The following is a 20,022-nucleotide window of genomic DNA, read 5'->3' as shown; positions in this document are numbered from 1 at the left end:
ATTCTGATTCATAACTTTAGAAAAATTACAGTTATAAAGTAGCAACAAAAATAATTTTGTGGTTGGAGGGTCACCACAACATGAACTGTTAAAGGGTCCCAGCACTTAGAAGGTTGAGAATCACTGTTTTAAGGGGTTCTCAGTCCCATTGCTTCTTTTTTACAAAATGAAATGCTACGTTATCACGGGAGTGTTGAGGGAAACGCTTCCAGTCCCGTAGATGTTAAAGCCCGTCTTCCTGTTTGTTTCTCCTCAGCGGCACCACGGTTTGTGAAGAAGCTCAGTGACATTTCCACCATCCTTGGCAAAGAAGTCCAGCTGCAGGCAACAGTTGAAGGCGCTGAGCCCATTTCAGTGGCATGGTTCAAGGACAAAGGGGAAATAGTTAGAGAAAGCGACAACGTGTGGATTTCTTATTCCGAAAACATTGCAACCCTACAGTTTTCCAGAGCAGAACCAGCCAATTCTGGGAAATACACCTGCCAGATCAGAAACGATGCGGGCATGCAGGAGTGCCACGCCACGCTGTCTGTTCTCGGTGAGTCCATAGGGTGTCCTCATGAACACAGGGCCTGCATGCAGGTCTGTGGTTCCCTTAGTTATTTTTTAATTCTATTTTACTTGTTGTAATAGGAGCGGCGGGGCTGCGTCCCTAGCACCCTGGACACTGGCTAGCTTTACCCGAAATAACAACACACAAACTGTATTCTTTTAAATACTGCTTGGCCCATTATATCTAGCCTCTTCTCGGCTAACTCTCGCACCTGGACTAGCCCATTTTTAATATTCTATGTAGCACCCCAAGGTGCGCTTACCGGGAAGATTCTAGCCTACGTCCATCCTGGCGGCTTGCTTCATCATGTGCGTCTGCCTCAGAGAGCAGAGCTCTCCCATCTGCCCGGGAGAGGGGAGCATGACATCTCTCTGAGCTCACTTCCTCTTCCTCCCAGCATTCTATTCTGTTTACTCCTCCCACCTATGTTTTAACCTATCAGGGCCAAGCAGTTTCTTTATTGCTTAACCAATGAAATCAACAGATTGATATATGACACTCCCACATCATTTACTTTAAATTATGCTGTGATATTCAACTATTTCAGAGCCTGCAGCAATCGTGGAAAAGCCAGAATCCGTTAAGGTCACTGCAGGAGACACCTGTACCTTGGAGTGTACAGTGTCTGGAACGCCTGAACTCAGTACCAAGTGGCTGAAGGATGGAAAGGAACTCACGAGTGACAGCAAATACAAGATAAGCTTCTTCAACAAAGTATCAGGCCTGAAAATCATCAACGTGGCACCTGGTGACAGTGGGATATACAGCTTTGAGGTGCAAAATCCTGTGGGCAAAGACAGCTGCACGGTCTCGATTCAAGTTTCAGGTTGGTTGGCCTATTCATTCACCTTGATAGCAGTGAAGACCCCAACTGTCCTAAAGAGAGAAGCTCCATCCTTCCCAGTATAGCACGAGTCTTCACATCCTCAGGTGCAGCAGGGTCAGAGGCAGCAGACATGCACAAACAGAAGAAAACCATACTCAAAGTTACATTCCTTTCTTTTGGGAAGAATCCCTAGGAAGTTAGTTCACACATTCTCCAGGCTTTATGTTGTGTAACCCCATGGCGAATACCTAGAGAATCTTTCCAAAGGGCCAGATAGATCGAGCCATATTCCATCAAAAGAACAATTCTCTCTTTGGGTCCTTTAATAACTGACACTCCTTGCTGTGTTTGCTTTTTCTCCTATCCAGATCGAGTTATCCCTCCTTCGTTCACAAGAAAACTGAAGGAGACGAACGGTCTGTCCGGTTCCTCCGTTGTGATGGAGTGCAAAGTCTACGGGTCACCCCCGATCTCTGTCGTGTGGTTCCATGATGGGAACGAGATCAGCAGTGGCCGGAAATACCAGACCACACTGACAGACAACACATGTGCCCTCACTGTGAACATGCTGGAAGAATCCGACGCTGGCGACTACACGTGCATAGCGACCAATGTGGCCGGCTCTGATGAATGTAGTGCCCCTCTGGCAGTGAGAGGTCAGTTCAAATCACAGCAATGTTCAAAACACAGCCATAGGCAACCGTGTTGCACAGAGGACTTAGCCGTTGAAGGTCGCAGATACTAACCATTTACCAATTTGTATTTTTTTTTCTTTTTTTATAGAGCCACCATCCTTTGTTCAGAAACCTGACCCCGTGGATGTCTTAACCGGCAGTAATGTCACCTTCACAAGCATTGTGAAAGGAACACCTCCCTTCAGTGTGAGCTGGTTCAAAGGGAGCAGCGAGCTTGTGCCTGGGGCCAGGTGCAATGTGTCTCTGCAGGACTCAGTGGCGGAACTGGAGTTGTTTGACGTGGACACATCCCAAAGTGGAGAGTACACTTGTATAGTTAGTAACGAGGCTGGCAGGGCTTCCTGTACAACACATCTCTTCGTAAAAGGTGTGCTTGCTGTTCTGTTTAAACAATTAAATGGCACATAGCAGTCAGATGCGCTGTGCCTTTGTGTGTGTTTGTGTGTATTTGATTTTGTTTTATCAATTTGTTCACACCAGCTCCAGCCATATTTGTGAAGAGACTCAATGATTACAGTATAGAGAAAGGCAAGCCCCTGATCCTCGAAGGGACCTTCTCTGGGACTCCTCCCATCTCCGTGACGTGGAAGAAAAATGGTATAAATGTCACTCCTTCCCAACGGTGTAATATCACCACCACCGAAAAGTCCGCCATCCTAGAGATTCTGAGCAGCACTGTGGACGACGCGGGCCAATACAACTGCTATATTGAAAACGCTTCCGGCAAGGATTCCTGCTCTGCCCAGATCCTGATACTAGGTTCGTGGTTATTGCACTCAGAGCCTCACACCCAGCCAGTGGTCCTGACCTGTCCTTCATGGATGTTTATGTCTTTTGCTGCAGAACCACCCTATTTTGTCAGGCAGTTGGAGCCTGTGAAGGTGACAGTCGGCGATTCTGCCTCTTTGCAATGCCAGCTTGGCGGGACGCCTGAAATCGGGGTCTCCTGGTATAAAGGCGACACAAAGCTGAGGCCCACTGCCACCTGCAAAATGCATTTCAAAAACAACGTGGCTACGCTGGTTTTCACCCAGGTTGATGGCAGCGACAGCGGAGAATATATCTGCAGGGCTGAGAACAGCGTGGGAGATGTATCTTCATCAACTTTCCTGACTGTTCAAGGTGACAATGATGTTTTCAAAGCAGATGGATATGTGTTTCTTTTAAAATGCTTAAAATGCTCAACAAGGGCCTTCTTTAGGGGGAAATAGAGATGCTGCTTTGGGGCTTAAGTAATTCCAGTTTGCATTTCCTCGGGTGATTGTTTTTCTGAAGATCTTACTATATGTCTCCTACTGGATGAAACTCGTTAAGCAGACCAAGTTGGATGGGTTGATCTTGAACCCATGGATCACCCTCCTACCTTTGCCTCCTGAGTTCTGAGATTATAGGTGTGTGTACTGCCACACCTGGCTACACTTTTTCTACATTCTTTGTATGGAGTCAGCAAAATGTTGACAAATAGATCATGCTACCATTTATCTCTTTAAATCTTAAAGGAATATAATCGGTTCATATTTTTAAATTCACTCCATGCCTGTCTCATTCAGCTTCCTAGGAGACAGTTTAATAAGCAGGAGGTTCTGCTGGGTGACAGAGTTAGATCTCTGGTTGATCAGCATCTTGTTGGTGTACAGGTTTTGTTACTTTGTTTTGTTCCATGTCTTCTACTATACAAAGTTCTCTAAAAACTCACATGTCCTTTTCCATCTCCAAGTTAATTTGAGAGCCCTCAACACTTCCTTGAATCTCTAGACAGATTCCTGTATGTTTGCGGGATGCCTATAACTAAATTTAAGATAAGGAGCTGTGTTCATTGCTTTAATCCTGTTCCTGCAGAGCAAAAGCTTCCGCCGTCATTTTCTCGGCAACTGAGAGATGTGCAGGAAACCGTGGGGTTGCCAGTGGTTTTTGAATGTGCCATAAATGGATCAGAGCCCATCTCCGTGTCTTGGTTCAAAGACGGCAAACCACTGAAAGACAGCCCAAATGTGCAAACATCCTTTTTAGACAACATCGCCACTCTGAACATCTTTAAAACAGACAGGAGTCTTGCAGGCCAGTACTCTTGCACTGCCACAAATCCCGTGGGCTCTGCTTCATCTGGTGCCAAACTCATTCTCACAGGTTCGTGGGTTCCGGGACCTATGTTTCTGTAACTGAAATGTTTGTAATTCGATACAAAATTTGAAAGGAAACATTGTTGTTTCTTCAATGGGCGTGGCCTAAGTCTAGAACCCGGAGTGAAACCTTCTCCTTGTAATGTCTCCTTAGAGGGGAAGAATCCACCCTTCTTCGATATTCCTCTGACCCCCGTGGATGCTGTGGTAGGAGAGAGCGCAGACTTGGAGTGCCATGTGACAGGAACACTGCCCATCAAAGTCAGCTGGGCCAAGGACAACAGAGAGATTCGAAGTGGTGGGAACTACCAGATCAGTTATCTGGAAAACAGCGCACACCTGACCATCGTCAAAGTGGACAAAGGCGACTCTGGACAGTACACCTGCCATGCTGTGAACGAAGTGGGAAAGGACTCCTGCACAGCCCAGCTTAACATCAAAGGTAGAGTTGTTTTAGCGTGGGCTCCAGCAGAGCGCCGTCACTTGTGAGCATAACCGACCACCGTTAGCTGCACTGGGCTTATTGTGGTAGATTCTTGGGAAGCAGCTGAAAGCAACATGAAAATGTTTAAGGGGGTAGGTCTGCAGTAAGAAAAACTGATATCATTTAATCCGTATTTTCTAAAAGTTGATAAGTTCTCTTCAACCCTAAGACTGGGTCTTTCTTCTTACAAATGTCTGGTCCTGTCATTGCCTGTGAACCAGCCATCCTGTCAGAAAATGGCTGAGAACTAGCTGTACTCAGGAGCATGAATTGTTATGCTGGATTTGACTAATTTTCCCTGATGTTTAGCTAAATACAGGGCTCCCCTCCCTTGACAGCCTCACGGTAATAACTTACCTCTGGACTCCTTTCATGTCTCTTGTTAATTTCTTACAGAGCGCCTAATCCCGCCAAGTTTCACTAAAAAACTCTCTGAGACAGTGGAAGAGACGGAAGGGAATTCATTCAAACTGGAAGGGCGCGTGGCAGGTTCCCAGCCTATAACTGTTGCTTGGTACAAAAATAATGTAGAGATCCATCCGACTTCCAACTGTGAGATCACGTTCAAGAACAATGCACTGTTGCTACAAGTCAAGAGAGCAAGCATAGCCGACGCAGGCTTATACACCTGCAAGGCAACAAACGATGCAGGCTCTGCTCTGTGCACATCTTCCATTGTCATCAAAGGTGAGTTGTCCTTCCAGCCCTGGCCTTGATGTTTTTCTTCACACACCTCCATACATGTATCGTCTGGGATCTGAGCTCAGTGGAGAGCCGCCAACAAAACGTGCATTGTTGGATGGGTTGTCACCATTCCATATGTGTTTGCTCAAAACAAATGATCCATAATTTTATTATATGACCCCAGGTAGAGTTTACTTAATAAATGGACTCCAATGTCATATTTCTAAGTCGTGTTCCCAACCTTGCTGAAGTAGCTAGAACTCAAAGCCGTAACATGTGTGCACAAGGGACAGGGGTTTTGATGAAAAGCATTTGAAAAGTTTTTGAAAACTTTCACAGACTGTTACATTGACTTTGCTTACTCCCAGCTATAATCAGAAACATTTCCCTTTGTCTGTAGAGAATCACTGTTTAGTATATACTACTCTTACCTTCTACTCTAAAATTAAACCATAACACCAGACAAAATGGTAAGATATGCTCAAAAAGCCAATGTTTGGGTAGAATATTATATATTATAAAAGGTAAACACAAGGCTATTATTTTAGGAAAGGAAGACGTCTCCATTATTTCAGACATTTCTTGTTAGATTTCCTAACTGTAATGGCTTCAACCAGACAGCAAGTCTATAGACCAGCACAAGCATGGAATGGTTGCTACAGGGGAGGCGGCTGGCCACCTCCGAATGCACATCCGAGCCAAGACATTAGTAGGCTGCTCGTGTGACTAGGCTAATAGTACTCAGGTGTCTTGGCTGCAAATCCAAAGTTTATCATTTATCTTACAGAACTGAAATGAATCTAGTTTCAGTACCTGTGCTGAAATGAAAAGTGGTTTATTCTCATGATGCCATTCAGTAGATACTTGCTACAGCATTCGGAAATTATTTTTCCGTAGAGGCTTATTGAAGTAGTAATACCAGAAGTTGTAATCATGAATGTAGCCTTATTTTATCTAGGTCTCAGAAGCACTGAACCACTAGAGCTATGTTAGAAAAATCACACCACACACGTCCATTTCCTCATGACATCACGGCACACGTGTCCATTTCGTCATGACATCACATCACACATGTCCATTTCGTCATGACATCACGGCACACACATCCATTTCGTCATGACATCACGGCACACACATCCATTTCGTCATGACATTACGGCACACACATCCATTTCGTCATGACATCACGGCACACACATCCATTTCGTCGTGACATCACGGCACACGTGTCCATTTCGTCATGACATCACGGCACACATCCATTTCGTCGTGACATCACGGCACACGTGTCCATTTCGTCATGTAACTCACATTCTTATCTTTGTTTTCAGTTAAGCCCTGAGCTTCCACTCTTTGTTTCTTTGAGCTTAGAGTAACCTTAGCTGCACTTAAAACCTAAAAGTGAACATCAGAGAAAATCTTGTTAAGATCTCAGCACACCCATGACTCCAATGGTGGCTTCCTTCTGCACGAGCCAGTAATCATTGCTGCTGTACATGAGCAGAATTTCCTCATAAGCCTACAGGTTTTGGAGTTTGGCAAAAATTCTGCTGTCTGTACCTTTAAAAGAATCAAAACCGTGCCGCACCGCACACACTGAAGGCAGTGCCAGCGTAGTCTTTGTGGAGCATAACTGGGACACGGATGCTGCGGTGGTCTATGGGCAGTTTGGCAGTTTTTAAATCTTTACTTTTTTAACCCAAAAAGGGTAAAAAAATAACTGCTCAAAGAGGAATAAACTGTCTTCTAGTTCCCCCCACCGCAGTGTCCCCTGTCACCTGTGGGAAGGAAGCCATTTGCCCTCTGTTTCTTTTGTGCATCATAGTGCATCCGTCACTCTGTTTTCCGGTCTCCTCTTGAAAATGCCTTTTCAATTCCAGAGCCTAAGAAGCCGCCTGTGTTCGACCAACACCTCACTCCGGTAACAGCCACCGAAGGAGACTTTGTGCAGCTCAGCTGCCACGTGCAGGGATCAGAGCCCATTCGGATCCAGTGGGTGAAAGCCGGCAGGGAGATCAAGCCTTCGGACAGATGCAGCTTCAGCTTCGCTAGTGGGATGGCTGTGCTGGAACTCAAGGAGACTGTTAAAGCAGATTCAGGAGATTACGTGTGCAAGGCTTCCAACGTGGCCGGAAGTGACACTTCCAAGTGCAAAGTGACCATTAAAGGTACAGATACCGAGGTTGGCTAGAGATAAGTTATATGAAAGTGGAGTTAGATGAGTTGCACACATCAGCTATCTGTCCTTTGTTGGCTGTGGCCCTCTTCTGGTGAAAGTATCCAGTCTCTGGAGATCGTGTCGATACAAAGTATTTACAGTTACCCAGAGTTCACTGGCCAGTTTCTTGGGCTTCTCACAGCAGAGTCACAAGGATATATTCAGTGTAGTCCCAAAAAAGATGCCATGCTGATGCAATGAGAAATAGCTGGATGTCATAGCCTGGGGGGGGGGGGGATTGTATACAATAAAGTCAGGTCTATAAAAGATGCCATGCTGATGCAATGAGAAATAGCTGGATGTCATAGCCTGGGGGGATGTATACAATAAAGTCAGGTCTATAAAAGCCAGGGTGGATGCTGGCCATCCACGGTCGTTCAGCCTACTATAGCTCTCACTGGAACGAGGATCAAGGAGACAGGCCGCTTTGTCACAGCTAGTGAGCCTTGGAGTGCATATTTATGACACTCTTAAACTTTGCTTTATACCCCAGAATATTTATTGCAATTTTCACGTACTTGTACTAACAAAATGTGGAAACATGCATTTCAGAAAAACCAGCTGCGGCCCCAGCGGCTAAGAAGGCAGCCGTGGATGGAAAGCTCTTTTTCGTATCAGAGCCTCAGAGTATCCGAGTGGTGGAAAGTAAGCGCATGGCCTTGTCTGTCGTCTACTGCTGATTTCATTTCCAAAGCACCGGCTGGGCAAGGCTAATTTTTGGATAATTTTGTTTTCATCGTCCCTTAGAAACCACGGCCACATTTATCGCAAAAGTTGGAGGTGACCCGATCCCGAATGTTAAGTGGACGAAAGGGAAGTGGAGACAACTGAACCAAGGCGGTCGTATTTTTATCCACCAAAAGGGCGACGAATCAAAGCTGGAGATTCGTGATACCACGAAAACCGACTCTGGGTTGTACCGCTGTGTTGCCTTTAACAAACACGGCGAGATTGAGAGCAATGTCAACCTCCAGGTGGACGAAAGGAAGAAGCAGGAGAAGATCGAAGGCGATCTTCGCGCGATGCTGAAAAAGTAAGTCCACTGAGAACTGTGAAGAGGATTTCCTCCTCACAGTGGGTCCTCAGGAGGCCCGGGCCAGCTACTGCAGGACTTAGAGTATACAGAACCTGCCGTGGCTCAGGAGTGAGTTAAAAGTGGAATTTCGTGGTCTGTTGGGATGTGTTTCTGAATGATGCTCAGAAACAAAGAACGAGATACATCCAAAAGCTTTTAAACAAAAGGAAATAGCCAAATACTCTGTGTCCAAATCTAAAAAAGGCTTTATTTTATGAGTTTTTTATGCTATAGTTTCCTGACCAATTATTTTAAATATTTCCATAACCAACAATAATTTCAATATAATTTGTGTTTTAGCATAATTATCAAATTATCATATATCTTTCCTTTCCACGATTCTTTTTCATAGGATATGATATTAAAATGAAGCTTTCAGTTGATACTTCATATAACTACCATTAATTGGGCTCCCGAGTACAAGGCTGATGGGCATGTTTCCATATCCTTCCCTTCTTCGACCCACCAATCAGATTTCAACCCTGTATAACAACAGTCCAGTCTTAATCCATTCCATCACCAAACTGACTTTTTTGTTGTTTTGGTCAGCATGATAAAATTAGCATTTCTTAATAGAGAGCATCCAACTGTTGTGTAGTGAGGCAAAATACCGAGACCGAGCATCTTTGAGTCATGACAGACAGTTCAAACTTAGTGGAAGACATGTGATTGATCTTAACTTATTTTTTAGGACTCCAGCCCTAAAGAAAGGCTCTGGGGAAGAAGAGGAAATTGACATCATGGAGCTTCTCAAAAATGTGGATCCTAAAGAATATGAGAAATACGCACGCATGTACGGGATCACTGACTTCCGGGGCCTCCTTCAAGCCTTCGAGCTGCTGAAGCAGAGTCAGGAGGAGGAGACCCACAGACTGGTGTGTGTCCCTTGCTGCAGCTGCGTAGTGGAGACCCCAGACACCAGACATCTTTTGTACTAGCAGAATGCCTTGAATTCCCAGAACACGGCGTTCCTAGGAAACAATATCCCAGCTATCAACCTTACCGTAACCTAAAACTATCAGGACCGGAAGTCAGAGGGCTGGAGAGATGGCTCAGTGGTTAAGAACACTGGCTGCTCTTCCAGGGGACCCAGGCTCAGTTCCCAGCACCCACATGGCAGCTCACAACTGTCTCCAACTCTGGCTGCAGGGAATCTGATGCCCTTTTCTGACTTACTACCACACTTACATGACATGGTACACATAGTACACACAGTCAGAACGCACTTATGCAGAAAAGAAAAGGAGGTCTTTTAAAAAATTACCAGTACACATAAATAAAAATAAATCTTTAAAAACCACCAACATCCCACAAAATCTTTAAAGGTTTAAGGAATATAAATCAGAGTCATGTGCCTGCTGATTGAAATTTTTGTCCCTAATGTATCATTTCCCCCTCAGGCAATTGAGGAGCTAGAGAAGCCAGAAAGAGATGAAAAAGAATTTGAGGAACTTGTATCGTTTATTCAGCAAAGGCTGACGCAGACAGAGGTAAATGAACCATGCTAATAATAAAATGTGCAGCATCATTACCGGGAATTAAAAGGGGAGGATGGCTAACACATGTTAATTCTTCTAGCCTGTCACCTTGATCAAGGATATTGAAAACCAGACAGTTCTGAAAGACAATGATGCCATCTTTGAAATTGACATTAAGATTAATTATCCTGAAATCAAGCTGTCCTGGTACAAAGGGACTGAAAAACTGGAGCCCAGTGACAAATACGAAATAAGAATCGATGGTGACCGGCATACTCTCAGAGTCAAAAACTGTCACCCTAAAGACCAGGGCAATTACAGGCTGGTTTGCGGCCCCCATATCGCCAGTGCCAAGCTGACTGTGATTGGTGAGTGAGAAGCCATTTCATAGCCTTGTGAGATTGCTGGTGGGCACATCTGCATAAGATACTGATGTTGGGCACATCTGCATAAGATGCTCATGTTGGGCACATTTGCATAAGATGCTGATGTTGGGCACATCTGCTTAAGATACTGATGTTGGGCACCTCTGTTAAAGATGCTGATGTTGAACCCCATGTGTTCCTGTCTTGCCGCAGAACCTGCTTGGGAGCGCCATCTTCAGGATGTGACTTTGAAAGAAGGCCAGACTTGTACCATGATGTGTCAGTTTTCAGTGCCCAATGTGAAATCTGAGTGGTTCAAAAATGGCAAACTCCTTAAGCCCCAAGGCAGAGTAAAAACGGAAGTGGAGCACAAAGTCCACAAACTGACCATTGCCGATGTCCGTGCGGAGGACCAGGGTCAGTACACTTGCAAGCACAAGGACCTTGAGACTTCAGCAGAGCTCAAGATTGAAGGTGGGTAAACATCTGGGCACAGAGCACCCACAGAGGCTGTGCCGGTCCTGCAGTTGCTCCCTCAGTGAACTCTCAAAGGGTTCCTGTCCTCATTCTCCCACATCCATAGCCACACACTTGTCCCTGTGTCAAAACCCATGCAGTTCAAAAGGAAAACATTCAACCATGCATTTCTTGTAGATAAAAATCATAATCTAGACTGACATTTGATTTTTTTTAATGGTTGTTTCTTCTTAAAAGTTAAATTTTATAATTCTCATATCTACCACTATGGAACCTAGAAAAAAATATTGGAAAAGACAAAAGTTGTAGATATTGTAGATATAAATCTAAAACACTGTGCTTAGGAACTGCTACTTTGTGGGACTTATTTTGACTTTTTGGTTATAAAATTTTATAGATAAAATTAACAGTGTATGTGATAAGGAATGGTTGTTTTATAAAAAATACCAATTTCATTTAAGAGTTCTACTCCCGATTTCAGACTCTCTGACTTAAAGAGCAATAATGCTTAAAGTCTTAATAGTTAAATTTTAGGCAACTCACCTTGAACTCTCCAAGGAAATTTTGTACTGTGTCTCATTATTTGGTGCCATTTTAATTGTTAAAGCAAAATTATATCAATCTTATTTCCAGAGGCATTTCAGGTTTCTGAATTATTTTTAATGAATATTAAAAATAAAAGAAAAGTTAAATAGCTTCACATTAGACTAAAGTTTAAATAAGTAAACACCTTAAATACACTCGTCAATGATGAAGCCCCTGGAATGTCACTTTCTGCAAGATGTACATTGTTTTGCTATGCATGAAGTCCAAGAGTTCCAGACACATTTTAGGGAAAGGCTACGCAGCCCAGCCATGCTCTTAAAAGCACCCCGCTGTCCTGGGTGGGTTGGTGCCTTTCTTTTTACCTGTCCGTGCCCGAACGCATGTTTCTCAACTCTGAAGAGCCCTCTGCAATTCAGAATTGCAAGTTTCCTGTTGAATTTAAAATGCTTCCCCAGGGAAATCTCTATAAAAGAGAAAATTGTAGATTCTAAATAACAAAAAGTGATTTTCCTGAGGTAGGGAAAGGCTTCGCAGGGGAGTTGACTGTTGGATGGCTGATCTGTTCTCTGTCAGGAACTGTTGTATTTCCTCAACAGTTTTGAAATTTCGTTTGACTTTGGGTTCAAATCTCCCTCTGGCATCTCCTCCATAGGAATATTTTAAGGACTCTTGGGGAGTTCTTTATGCTCTCCACTATCAGTCCCATAGGAATGCCCTGAGGAATGGGAACAGGTTGATTACTACACAAAAATGTGTCACTATTATTCTGTTCATGTACTTGGGTTTTCTATTATTTTATAAGTGAAAAAAACTAGAAGCCAAGCATGCTCATCATACACACCCATCACCCAGACATGCTCACACACACCTGTCACCCCAGATACTCGGGAGCATGGGACAAGAAAATGGCACAGTGGAGGTCAGTCTCGGAATCTGAACTAGACTTTGTCTCAAAAATAAAAAAAAAAAATGAAGTCCTTGGGATGGTATAGTGCTTTTTTGGGAGGCCTCAGGTTCAAAAATAGTACTGCATAAGTAGATAGATAGATAGATAGATAGATAGATGATAGATAAATAGATGATAGATAGACGATAGATAGGTAGTAGATAGATGGATAGATAGAGGATAGATAGGTAGATAGATAGATGATGATAGATAGATAGATAGATAGGTAGATAGATAGATAGATAGATAGATGATAGATAGATAAATAGATGATAGATAGACGATAGATAGGTAGTAGATAGATGGATAGATAGAGGATAAATAGGTAGATAGATAGATGATAGATAGATAGATAGATAGATAGATAGATAGATAGATAGATAGAAGACCCCAGGTACAAAATTAGTACCACATCAATAGATAGATAAACAAACAAATAAGCAATAAATAAATAAATGAGCTAATTTCACTGCGTTTGTGGCACACATAAATACCCTATAATTCCGGCATTTGGAAGCCCAAAGCAGGAGCACACCAGCTTGGGCCACAAAATGAAACCCCATCTCAACCCCCAAGAACTTTGAAGTAAAGAAATCACAGTCACAGAGATCCTTGCCTGCCCAGTCAGTCTCACTTTGAATCCCTTCGATGTAAACAGCTGAACCAATTCAGTTCACCAAGCGCATACAGAACATTGTGGTGAGCGAGCATCAGTCGGCTACGTTTGAGTGTGAAGTGTCCTTCGACGACGCCATCGTGACCTGGTACAAAGGGCCGACGGAGCTGACTGAGAGCCAGAAATACAACTTTAGAAATGATGGCCGCTGCCATTACATGACCATCCACAACGTGACCCCAGACGACGAAGGTAATCATGCGGACACTTCCCCAGTGGATCTAAAGTGCAATCCTCCCCGTCACCTGTTTTTGATATTTCCACCTCTTAACAATGCTTACATTCTAGCCGGGCGGTGGTGGCGCACGCCTTTAATCCCAGCACTCCGGAGGCAGAGACAGGCGGGTCTCTGGGAGTTCGAGGCCAGCCTGGTCTACAAGAGCTAGTTCCAGGAAAGGCTCCAAAGCTACAGAGAAACCCTGTCTCAAAAAAAAAAAAAAGAAAGAAAGAAAGAAAGAAAAAAGAAAAAAAGAATGCTTACATTCTATAGTTCTATGGAATGTACTTTAAAACAAAAAGAAAATAAAAGGGCATAAATAAGCACATTGTATTTAACTGAAGAAGTGTATCAGGAGACTGATGTCGGATTATTATTCTCCCCAGGCGTGTACTCGGTAATTGCTCGCCTGGAGCCAAGAGGTGAAGCCAGGAGCACCGCAGAGCTGTACTTAACAACCAAAGGTGAGGACGGGCCTCGTAAATGCGCCACAGTCCTGGAGGCAAACACGCTACCCAAACAGTTCTATATACAAAAACGCTCTCTTTTTCCTTTGCAGAAATAAAACTTGAGATGAAGCCTCCTGGTAAGTTTTTTTTTTCTTTTCTTTTTTAATTGTTGCTGACACTAAGTTCAGTGTTGGTGTGGTTTTATAAATAGGGAAGCCCAATAAAAATACACAAAGTTGCCATTCTTCTTTTCAGTAAACGTTACTCAGTAAGATAATCTCCAGCAAAATGCAATGCTGTTACACTTTATGAATCTGGCAAAACAGAGATGGTAAGGTGGCTGGTAGGAGCACAATAGAACCAGGACAGGATTCGGCGAGTTTTCATAAGCTCCGAACTGTGTGCAGGGAAGGATAGAACCGTGATGAGTCAGCACGGTGATGGTGCTGCTGGAGGTGCCCAGACGGTGAGCATGTGTTGTCAGCTCCCCAGTGCTTATCACTGTCGGTTACTTCCAGATATTCCCGATTCCAGAGTTCCGATCCCAACCATGCCTATCAGAGCCGTTCCACCTGAAGGTAAGACTCTACCCCTAGCATCCGGGCATAGAGCAGCAAGGTTCCACATCCCTGTCTTCAATGTCCAATTAGAAACCAGAGCAAACATGCAGTTACTACTCCAGATAGATATTGATGTTGCTTGTTCTAATTAAGCCCCTGGATTGATAAACAAAATACATGCAACATGGTGCTGCTATGTATTTTTTTTTCCAGAAATACCTCCTGCAGTTGCTCCTTCCATCCCTCTTCTGCTGCCTTTACCCGAAGAGAAAAAGCCACCAGGAAAGCGTATTGAAGGTAATATATGAAAACTAACTGAAGTGATAAAACTTAGAATTCCATAGTCTGTGAAAATGTGACTTCATATAGTTCATGCTCCCTCTTGTGGTCAAGACGCTGAACTGACTTCAAAATGATACTCCTGCTACATGGTTTGAAATGCTGAAAATTACCAGATTAACTCAAGCACTATGCTTAGTTTTAAAATATTGCAAGGGAATAACTTGGATGTTGGTTAAAAATAAGTTTATTTCACATGCCCCTGACCACTATGCTTGACAGCTAATATGACAATAATAAAACTAGTTGTTGGGCTGCTTATAGAAACACAGCACATTCGTTGAGAAGCAAACTGAAAATTGTGGTTTGTTTTCTTTTCATTTATACTTTTAATTACTTTTTGTAAGTCACTGTTTGTTCAGAATATCTTTAACTTGCTCTGTTGGGTCTTTTGTGGGGTGTGTTTGTTTGTTAACTAAGGGGCGTGGTTACTAATAAAGAGATCAGAAGTGGGCAGCAGACTGGTAGATACATGGGATCCCGGCTCCGCAGACAGAGACAGGAAAATTACTACAAGCAAAAGGCCCATGCGACAAGCCAGATGGGGTTACATACTAAAACCCTGTCTCAAAAGCCAAACAAAGCAGAAGAGCTCTTAAAAGGGGCAAGGAGTTGACCATCTCGAATGCTAAATGTTTAGGAAGCGGTTGGGTACTCTTTGCACCCGGAAGCTGTACAGCCCAGACAACAGTTTGCCTGCGACTTCCTGGAGTTATTTATTCAAACTTACTAGGAGAATTAATTCTCTCAGCAGAGCTATAAAAAATCCACTGGTCAAAATCAGGTTTCCTGATAGTCTTATAACTGTAACGGCAATAGCTTCATGGGTATAACTTTTAAGTCTCCTAATGTCTGCCCGCTGCCACTGATAGTAAATGCTTCAACTGTTTTTTCAGCCAGTTTCAAAGAAATTCAATATGTTTATCAAATTTTGTGACTAATGTACTTTCGACAGAAGAGAGAAGCGTGTTTGTAATTTATATGAGCTTACTCGAACATATATCATCGACTTGCAGAGCCCAGAGAGGAGAAATCAAAAACCATAAACTAGATTCATGATGCTCCTGTGGTCAGAAGCAGTAATTTCTGTTCAGAAATGATCTGTCCTCTCAATGAAAATGTCAGCATGACTGTTGGTATTCACTGCAAAACCTGAGAATTTAAACCAGATTCTAAAACACAAAGGGTGTACTCCGGGCTTGCAAGCTTCTAGCATGGTGGGAAATATGCCTAGGAGCCATGACCAGAGTCTCCCTCCAGCCTGCAGCACCAGTACACCTTCACATATAACATGGCGTGTGCTTCAATTCTGCTCTGCTTTTGTTCTCCTGACAAGTGTGGTCTCCACACCCAAGTGAAACACAGGGAGAGGGACACTTTCTGTGTCCCTCATCTTCTGCTAAAGCCGCCTCTTACCCATCATACGCTCAGAGGACATATCTACCCTCCCTGCAAAATTTTCTTCTTCTTCTTTTTCTCCTTCTTTTTCTTCTTCTTCTTCTCCTCTTTCTTCTTCTTCTTTTTCTTCTTCTTCTCCTCTTTCTTCTTCTTCTTTTTCTTCTTCTTCTCCTCTTTCTTCTTCTTCTTTTTGCTTTCGAATACAAGATTTTTCTAAAGCAAGTATCTCACAATTAAGTTTATTTTATCTTGTTCTCATTAGCATATGAAAAACAGAATTGAAATGTCCTTTAAACATTTACATTATTTATATCTGACTTCTTTTTTTTTTCAGTGACCAAAAAGGCTGTGAAGAAAGACACCAAAAAAGTTGTTTCAAAACCCAAGGAGGAAGCACCACCACCAGGTATTATAATAAAGTTTAAAAATCAAATAAAAAAAAAACTAACCAGAAAATGCTCCTAAGGTCTTCATTGCAGATAAGCACTTAAGAGTGCAGGAAACCCAAAGGCAAGAGTTGGGGTCACTAGGTGGTACATCCCCCTCCGTCTCTCTCATCCTTCTTGTGTCCTTGTCTGCCTCTGGCAGCCAACAAACGCAGAGAATGCTTGCTGTCTATAGTTGATGCTTTGAAGGAGACCTCCCCCCCGCCCCCCGTCCCACTGCTGTTGGTGACCAAGTCCTCCCAGCTCCCACCAGGGATTCAAGATTCGTGTGCTATGATGCGGCTGCAGCCCAGCTCAGGACCCTTTGCTGGTTTTCCTTATCTTATTGTTTGAAGAAAGCAAACATCTTTAGAAGACATCTTGGGAGGCTGATGGAAGACCTTTAGATGATGTAAAAGAGTTGTTCTAACCCTCTTGATGGAGGAAGCACAGCAGCCTCCTGCCCAGAGCCGCACCGAAGCGCAGGCCCCATCCTCCACTCGACACAGCTTTCCCCATGGTCATTTTGGATTTTGTTTGGTTTGCTTTGGTCTTTCAAGACAGGGTTTCTCTGTAGTTTTGGAGCCTGTCCTGGAACTAGCTCTATAAACCAGGTTGGCCTCGAACCCACAGAGATCCACCTACCTCTGCCTTCAAGCGCTGGGATTAAAGGCGTGCGCCACCACCACCTGGCATGATGGCTGTCTTGAAAGCACGCATGTTTGGTGGATTTTATAACAGAACAGAGCAAAAGCACGGGTTTTAAGTGCTGGACACACTACACATTTCTTTGATGTTTTGTTTTTTTACTACATTTGAATTTTGTAAAACCAGCCTAACCTGAAATGAAAGCCCAGCCTCCAAGCATTTTGTTGTTCTGATCTGACATAGCAATGCTTATTCGCCTGGTTTAGTAATAGTGGGGTTTTATGATGCTGCGTTAGTAATAATTCATTATGCAAAAGACCTTGATAATGCTCTAAATTAGTAAATATTAAGCAATCTGTAGTCTAAACATTAATATGTACTCTGTGTTTTTCGAAGTGCCAGAAGTTGCCAAGAAGCCCCTCCCTCCTACTCCCATGTTTCCAGCAAAAGGCAAGTAAAGTGGAATCAGTCAGCATTTTGTTTACTTCTGAATTTGGCCTGTGTCCTCTTGATCACCTTTAAATATTAGGCTTCCAAGTTGTTGTAAAAGTGTCCAGTCCCCTCTCTCACTGTGCAGAGTCCTGGAAGCAATGGCTGTTTCCCACACCTCTGCAGCCCCTGGATGGGGGCACGAGGCGGGGCAGCAGTGAGAGACAGCAAGGAAAGAGCTCTTTCTGAGTTTTACTTTGTAATCCACACAAATATTAAGGATTTGACAATAATACTGATCTCAAAAACATTTTGAAATTTGTCATATAAAAACTGGGAACTGCTTTGACTACATTATTTTTTGTGCGTCATTATTCAACTGATTAGTGAGTCATCATCAAAAGTGAAAAACTAAGATTAAGTTGCAGAAACATTTACTCTAGACTCCATAACGCTATTAATGTTATCGAGTCTTAAGTGCTTCAGGAGAATCTCTCCAAACTGGAGTTCACATGGAGCAAAAGAAAGCATAGAAATTTTTTTTTTTGATTTTTCGAGACAGGGTTTCTCCGTAGCTTTTTGGTTCCTGTCCTGGAACTAGCTCTTGTAGACCAGGCTGGCCTCGAACTCACAGAGATCCGCCTGCCTCTGCCTCCCGAGTGCTGGGATTAAAGGCGTGCGCCACCGCCACCCGGCTAAGGCATAGCAATTTGAAACTATCTATTGAATCCATACTTTGGGCACTAGAAGAAAATCCCTATATCAAGAGTGAAGAGTGTCTTAGTATTGTCATGTTGCCTAGTTAATAAAACAGAATCCATACACATCAAGCCATAAGAGATTATCAGTCTGATGCTACAGCATCCATGTGCTCAATGCGGAATGACTGTGGCCTTCCCTTGAACAAAGCTTTTTGATGGATGTAATTAATCCGATTTCCCTTTCTTGTTCTCCCCTACCCCTATTTCTTCTCATCTTTCAGCTTCCGAAATTATCGATGTGTCCTCTAAGGCCGAGGAAGTGAAAATAACAACAATCACTCGAAAGAAAGAGATTCACAGAGAAAAAGAGGCTGTGTACGAGAGAGAGCAGGCCGTCTACGAGAAGACAGTGCTCATCGAGCCTTGGGACGAGCCCTACGAGGAGCTCGAAGTGGAACCCTACACGGAGCCCTACGAGGAGCCCTATTATGAAGAGCCAGATGAAGACTATGAGGAGATCAAGGTGGGCGCTAAAAGGGAAGTCCACGAGGAGTGGGAGGAAGACTTTGAAGAAGGGCAAGAGTACTACGAGAGGGAAGAGGGCTATGATGAAGGCGAGGAGGAGTGGGAAGAAACTTACCAGGAGAGAGAAGTGATTCAAGTTCAGAAGGAAGTTCATGAAGGTACGTACGCAGGCGCTGGGTGGCCCCTCTTCTCTGTTCCTCATTTTCACTCGGTTCCCTTGTACTTTCAATGCTATTACCTGACTTACAATGGACATGAAGGAGAAAATGATCGTTTTGGCTTCTCTAAGGTTATGGATCTTGCATTACTTGTTCTGTGGAATAGTCTTTATCTTCCCTTGATATTAAGCTCCCATGTTGCTTTCAATGGAACCATTTAATCCTAGGACTAGGGCTGCCTCTCAGTTGCTGTTTTCTGACTCACAAGCTCAAAGTTCATTTCATCACCACCTAATTCTGTTTTGAAATTCTGCCTGAGAGTTGTATTAGTCATAAGCTCCCCCACACGACAGATTCCTTACGGGATGATAAATTATTCTTAACATTTTAATATTCGCAACAAGCGCAGCTAGTAGAATTGACTGATTTAAGCATCTCGGCGTGTCTTGTGTTTTTATTAAAGAATTACATGAGAAGAAAATCCCAGCCAAAGTGCCTGAAAAGAAAGCACCACCTCCCAAAGGTATGCAATTAGAATCATTAAATAAAACAAAATATGCCTGACATTATCATGATTTGTTTGGCAAGGATGCCTGAATCAATAGTTAAATCTAATAGGCACAACTTCTTCTCTAAGCTTTATTATATCTATGAATTTTCTCTTCAGAATTTATATCTACTTGAAATAAAAGAGTGTTATAGTAAATTTAAAATAAATATAAACAATCCCAGGAACTTTTGCTTAAAGTTGAGAACACCAAACCTGCCTGTCTTTAAAAATATTACGTATAAGCCGGGCGGTGGTGGCGCACGCCTTTAATCCCAGCACTCGGGAGGCAGAGGCAGGCGGATCTCTGTGAGTTCGAGACCAGCCTGGTCTAGAAGAGCTAGTTCCAGGACAGGCTCCAAAACCACAGAGAAACCCTGTCTCGAAAAACCAAAAAAAAAAAAAAAAAAAAAAAAAAAAAAAAATATTACGTATATTAGTATACATATATGCATGCATATATGTGTATGTAAAGAACTAGAC

General features: G+C 43.2%; 1 protein-coding gene across 1 annotated transcript in view; it reads left to right on the top strand.

The window, feature by feature from the left end:
• The window catches only part of Ttn (titin), a 271,400-nt gene that overhangs the window by 90,989 nt on the left and 160,389 nt on the right, over positions 1-20,022 (top strand). Inside the window, exons 89-113 of the mRNA XM_041639884.1 lie at positions 257-538; positions 1,101-1,379; positions 1,748-2,035; positions 2,163-2,441; positions 2,555-2,833; positions 2,918-3,196; positions 3,914-4,201; positions 4,349-4,636; positions 5,075-5,365; positions 7,243-7,530; positions 8,133-8,225; positions 8,328-8,613; positions 9,347-9,530; positions 10,056-10,145; positions 10,234-10,501; positions 10,712-10,972; positions 13,126-13,335; positions 13,747-13,824; positions 13,920-13,946; positions 14,328-14,387; positions 14,583-14,666; positions 16,441-16,512; positions 17,576-17,629; positions 18,591-18,992; positions 19,456-19,515. Coding sequence (XP_041495818.1) covers positions 257-538; positions 1,101-1,379; positions 1,748-2,035; positions 2,163-2,441; positions 2,555-2,833; positions 2,918-3,196; positions 3,914-4,201; positions 4,349-4,636; positions 5,075-5,365; positions 7,243-7,530; positions 8,133-8,225; positions 8,328-8,613; positions 9,347-9,530; positions 10,056-10,145; positions 10,234-10,501; positions 10,712-10,972; positions 13,126-13,335; positions 13,747-13,824; positions 13,920-13,946; positions 14,328-14,387; positions 14,583-14,666; positions 16,441-16,512; positions 17,576-17,629; positions 18,591-18,992; positions 19,456-19,515 — 5,070 coding nt within the window. The remainder of the gene's footprint in view (positions 1-256; positions 539-1,100; positions 1,380-1,747; positions 2,036-2,162; positions 2,442-2,554; positions 2,834-2,917; positions 3,197-3,913; positions 4,202-4,348; positions 4,637-5,074; positions 5,366-7,242; positions 7,531-8,132; positions 8,226-8,327; positions 8,614-9,346; positions 9,531-10,055; positions 10,146-10,233; positions 10,502-10,711; positions 10,973-13,125; positions 13,336-13,746; positions 13,825-13,919; positions 13,947-14,327; positions 14,388-14,582; positions 14,667-16,440; positions 16,513-17,575; positions 17,630-18,590; positions 18,993-19,455; positions 19,516-20,022) is intronic.

This window comes from Microtus oregoni, unplaced genomic scaffold (assembly GCF_018167655.1).
Source record: "Microtus oregoni isolate MIOR12 unplaced genomic scaffold, Mior012 000060F_ref0000265, whole genome shotgun sequence".
Lineage (NCBI taxonomy): Eukaryota > Metazoa > Chordata > Mammalia > Rodentia > Cricetidae > Microtus > Microtus oregoni.
The sequence above is the reverse complement of the archived record's forward strand: the minus strand, read 5'-3'. Positions and strand labels throughout refer to the sequence as shown.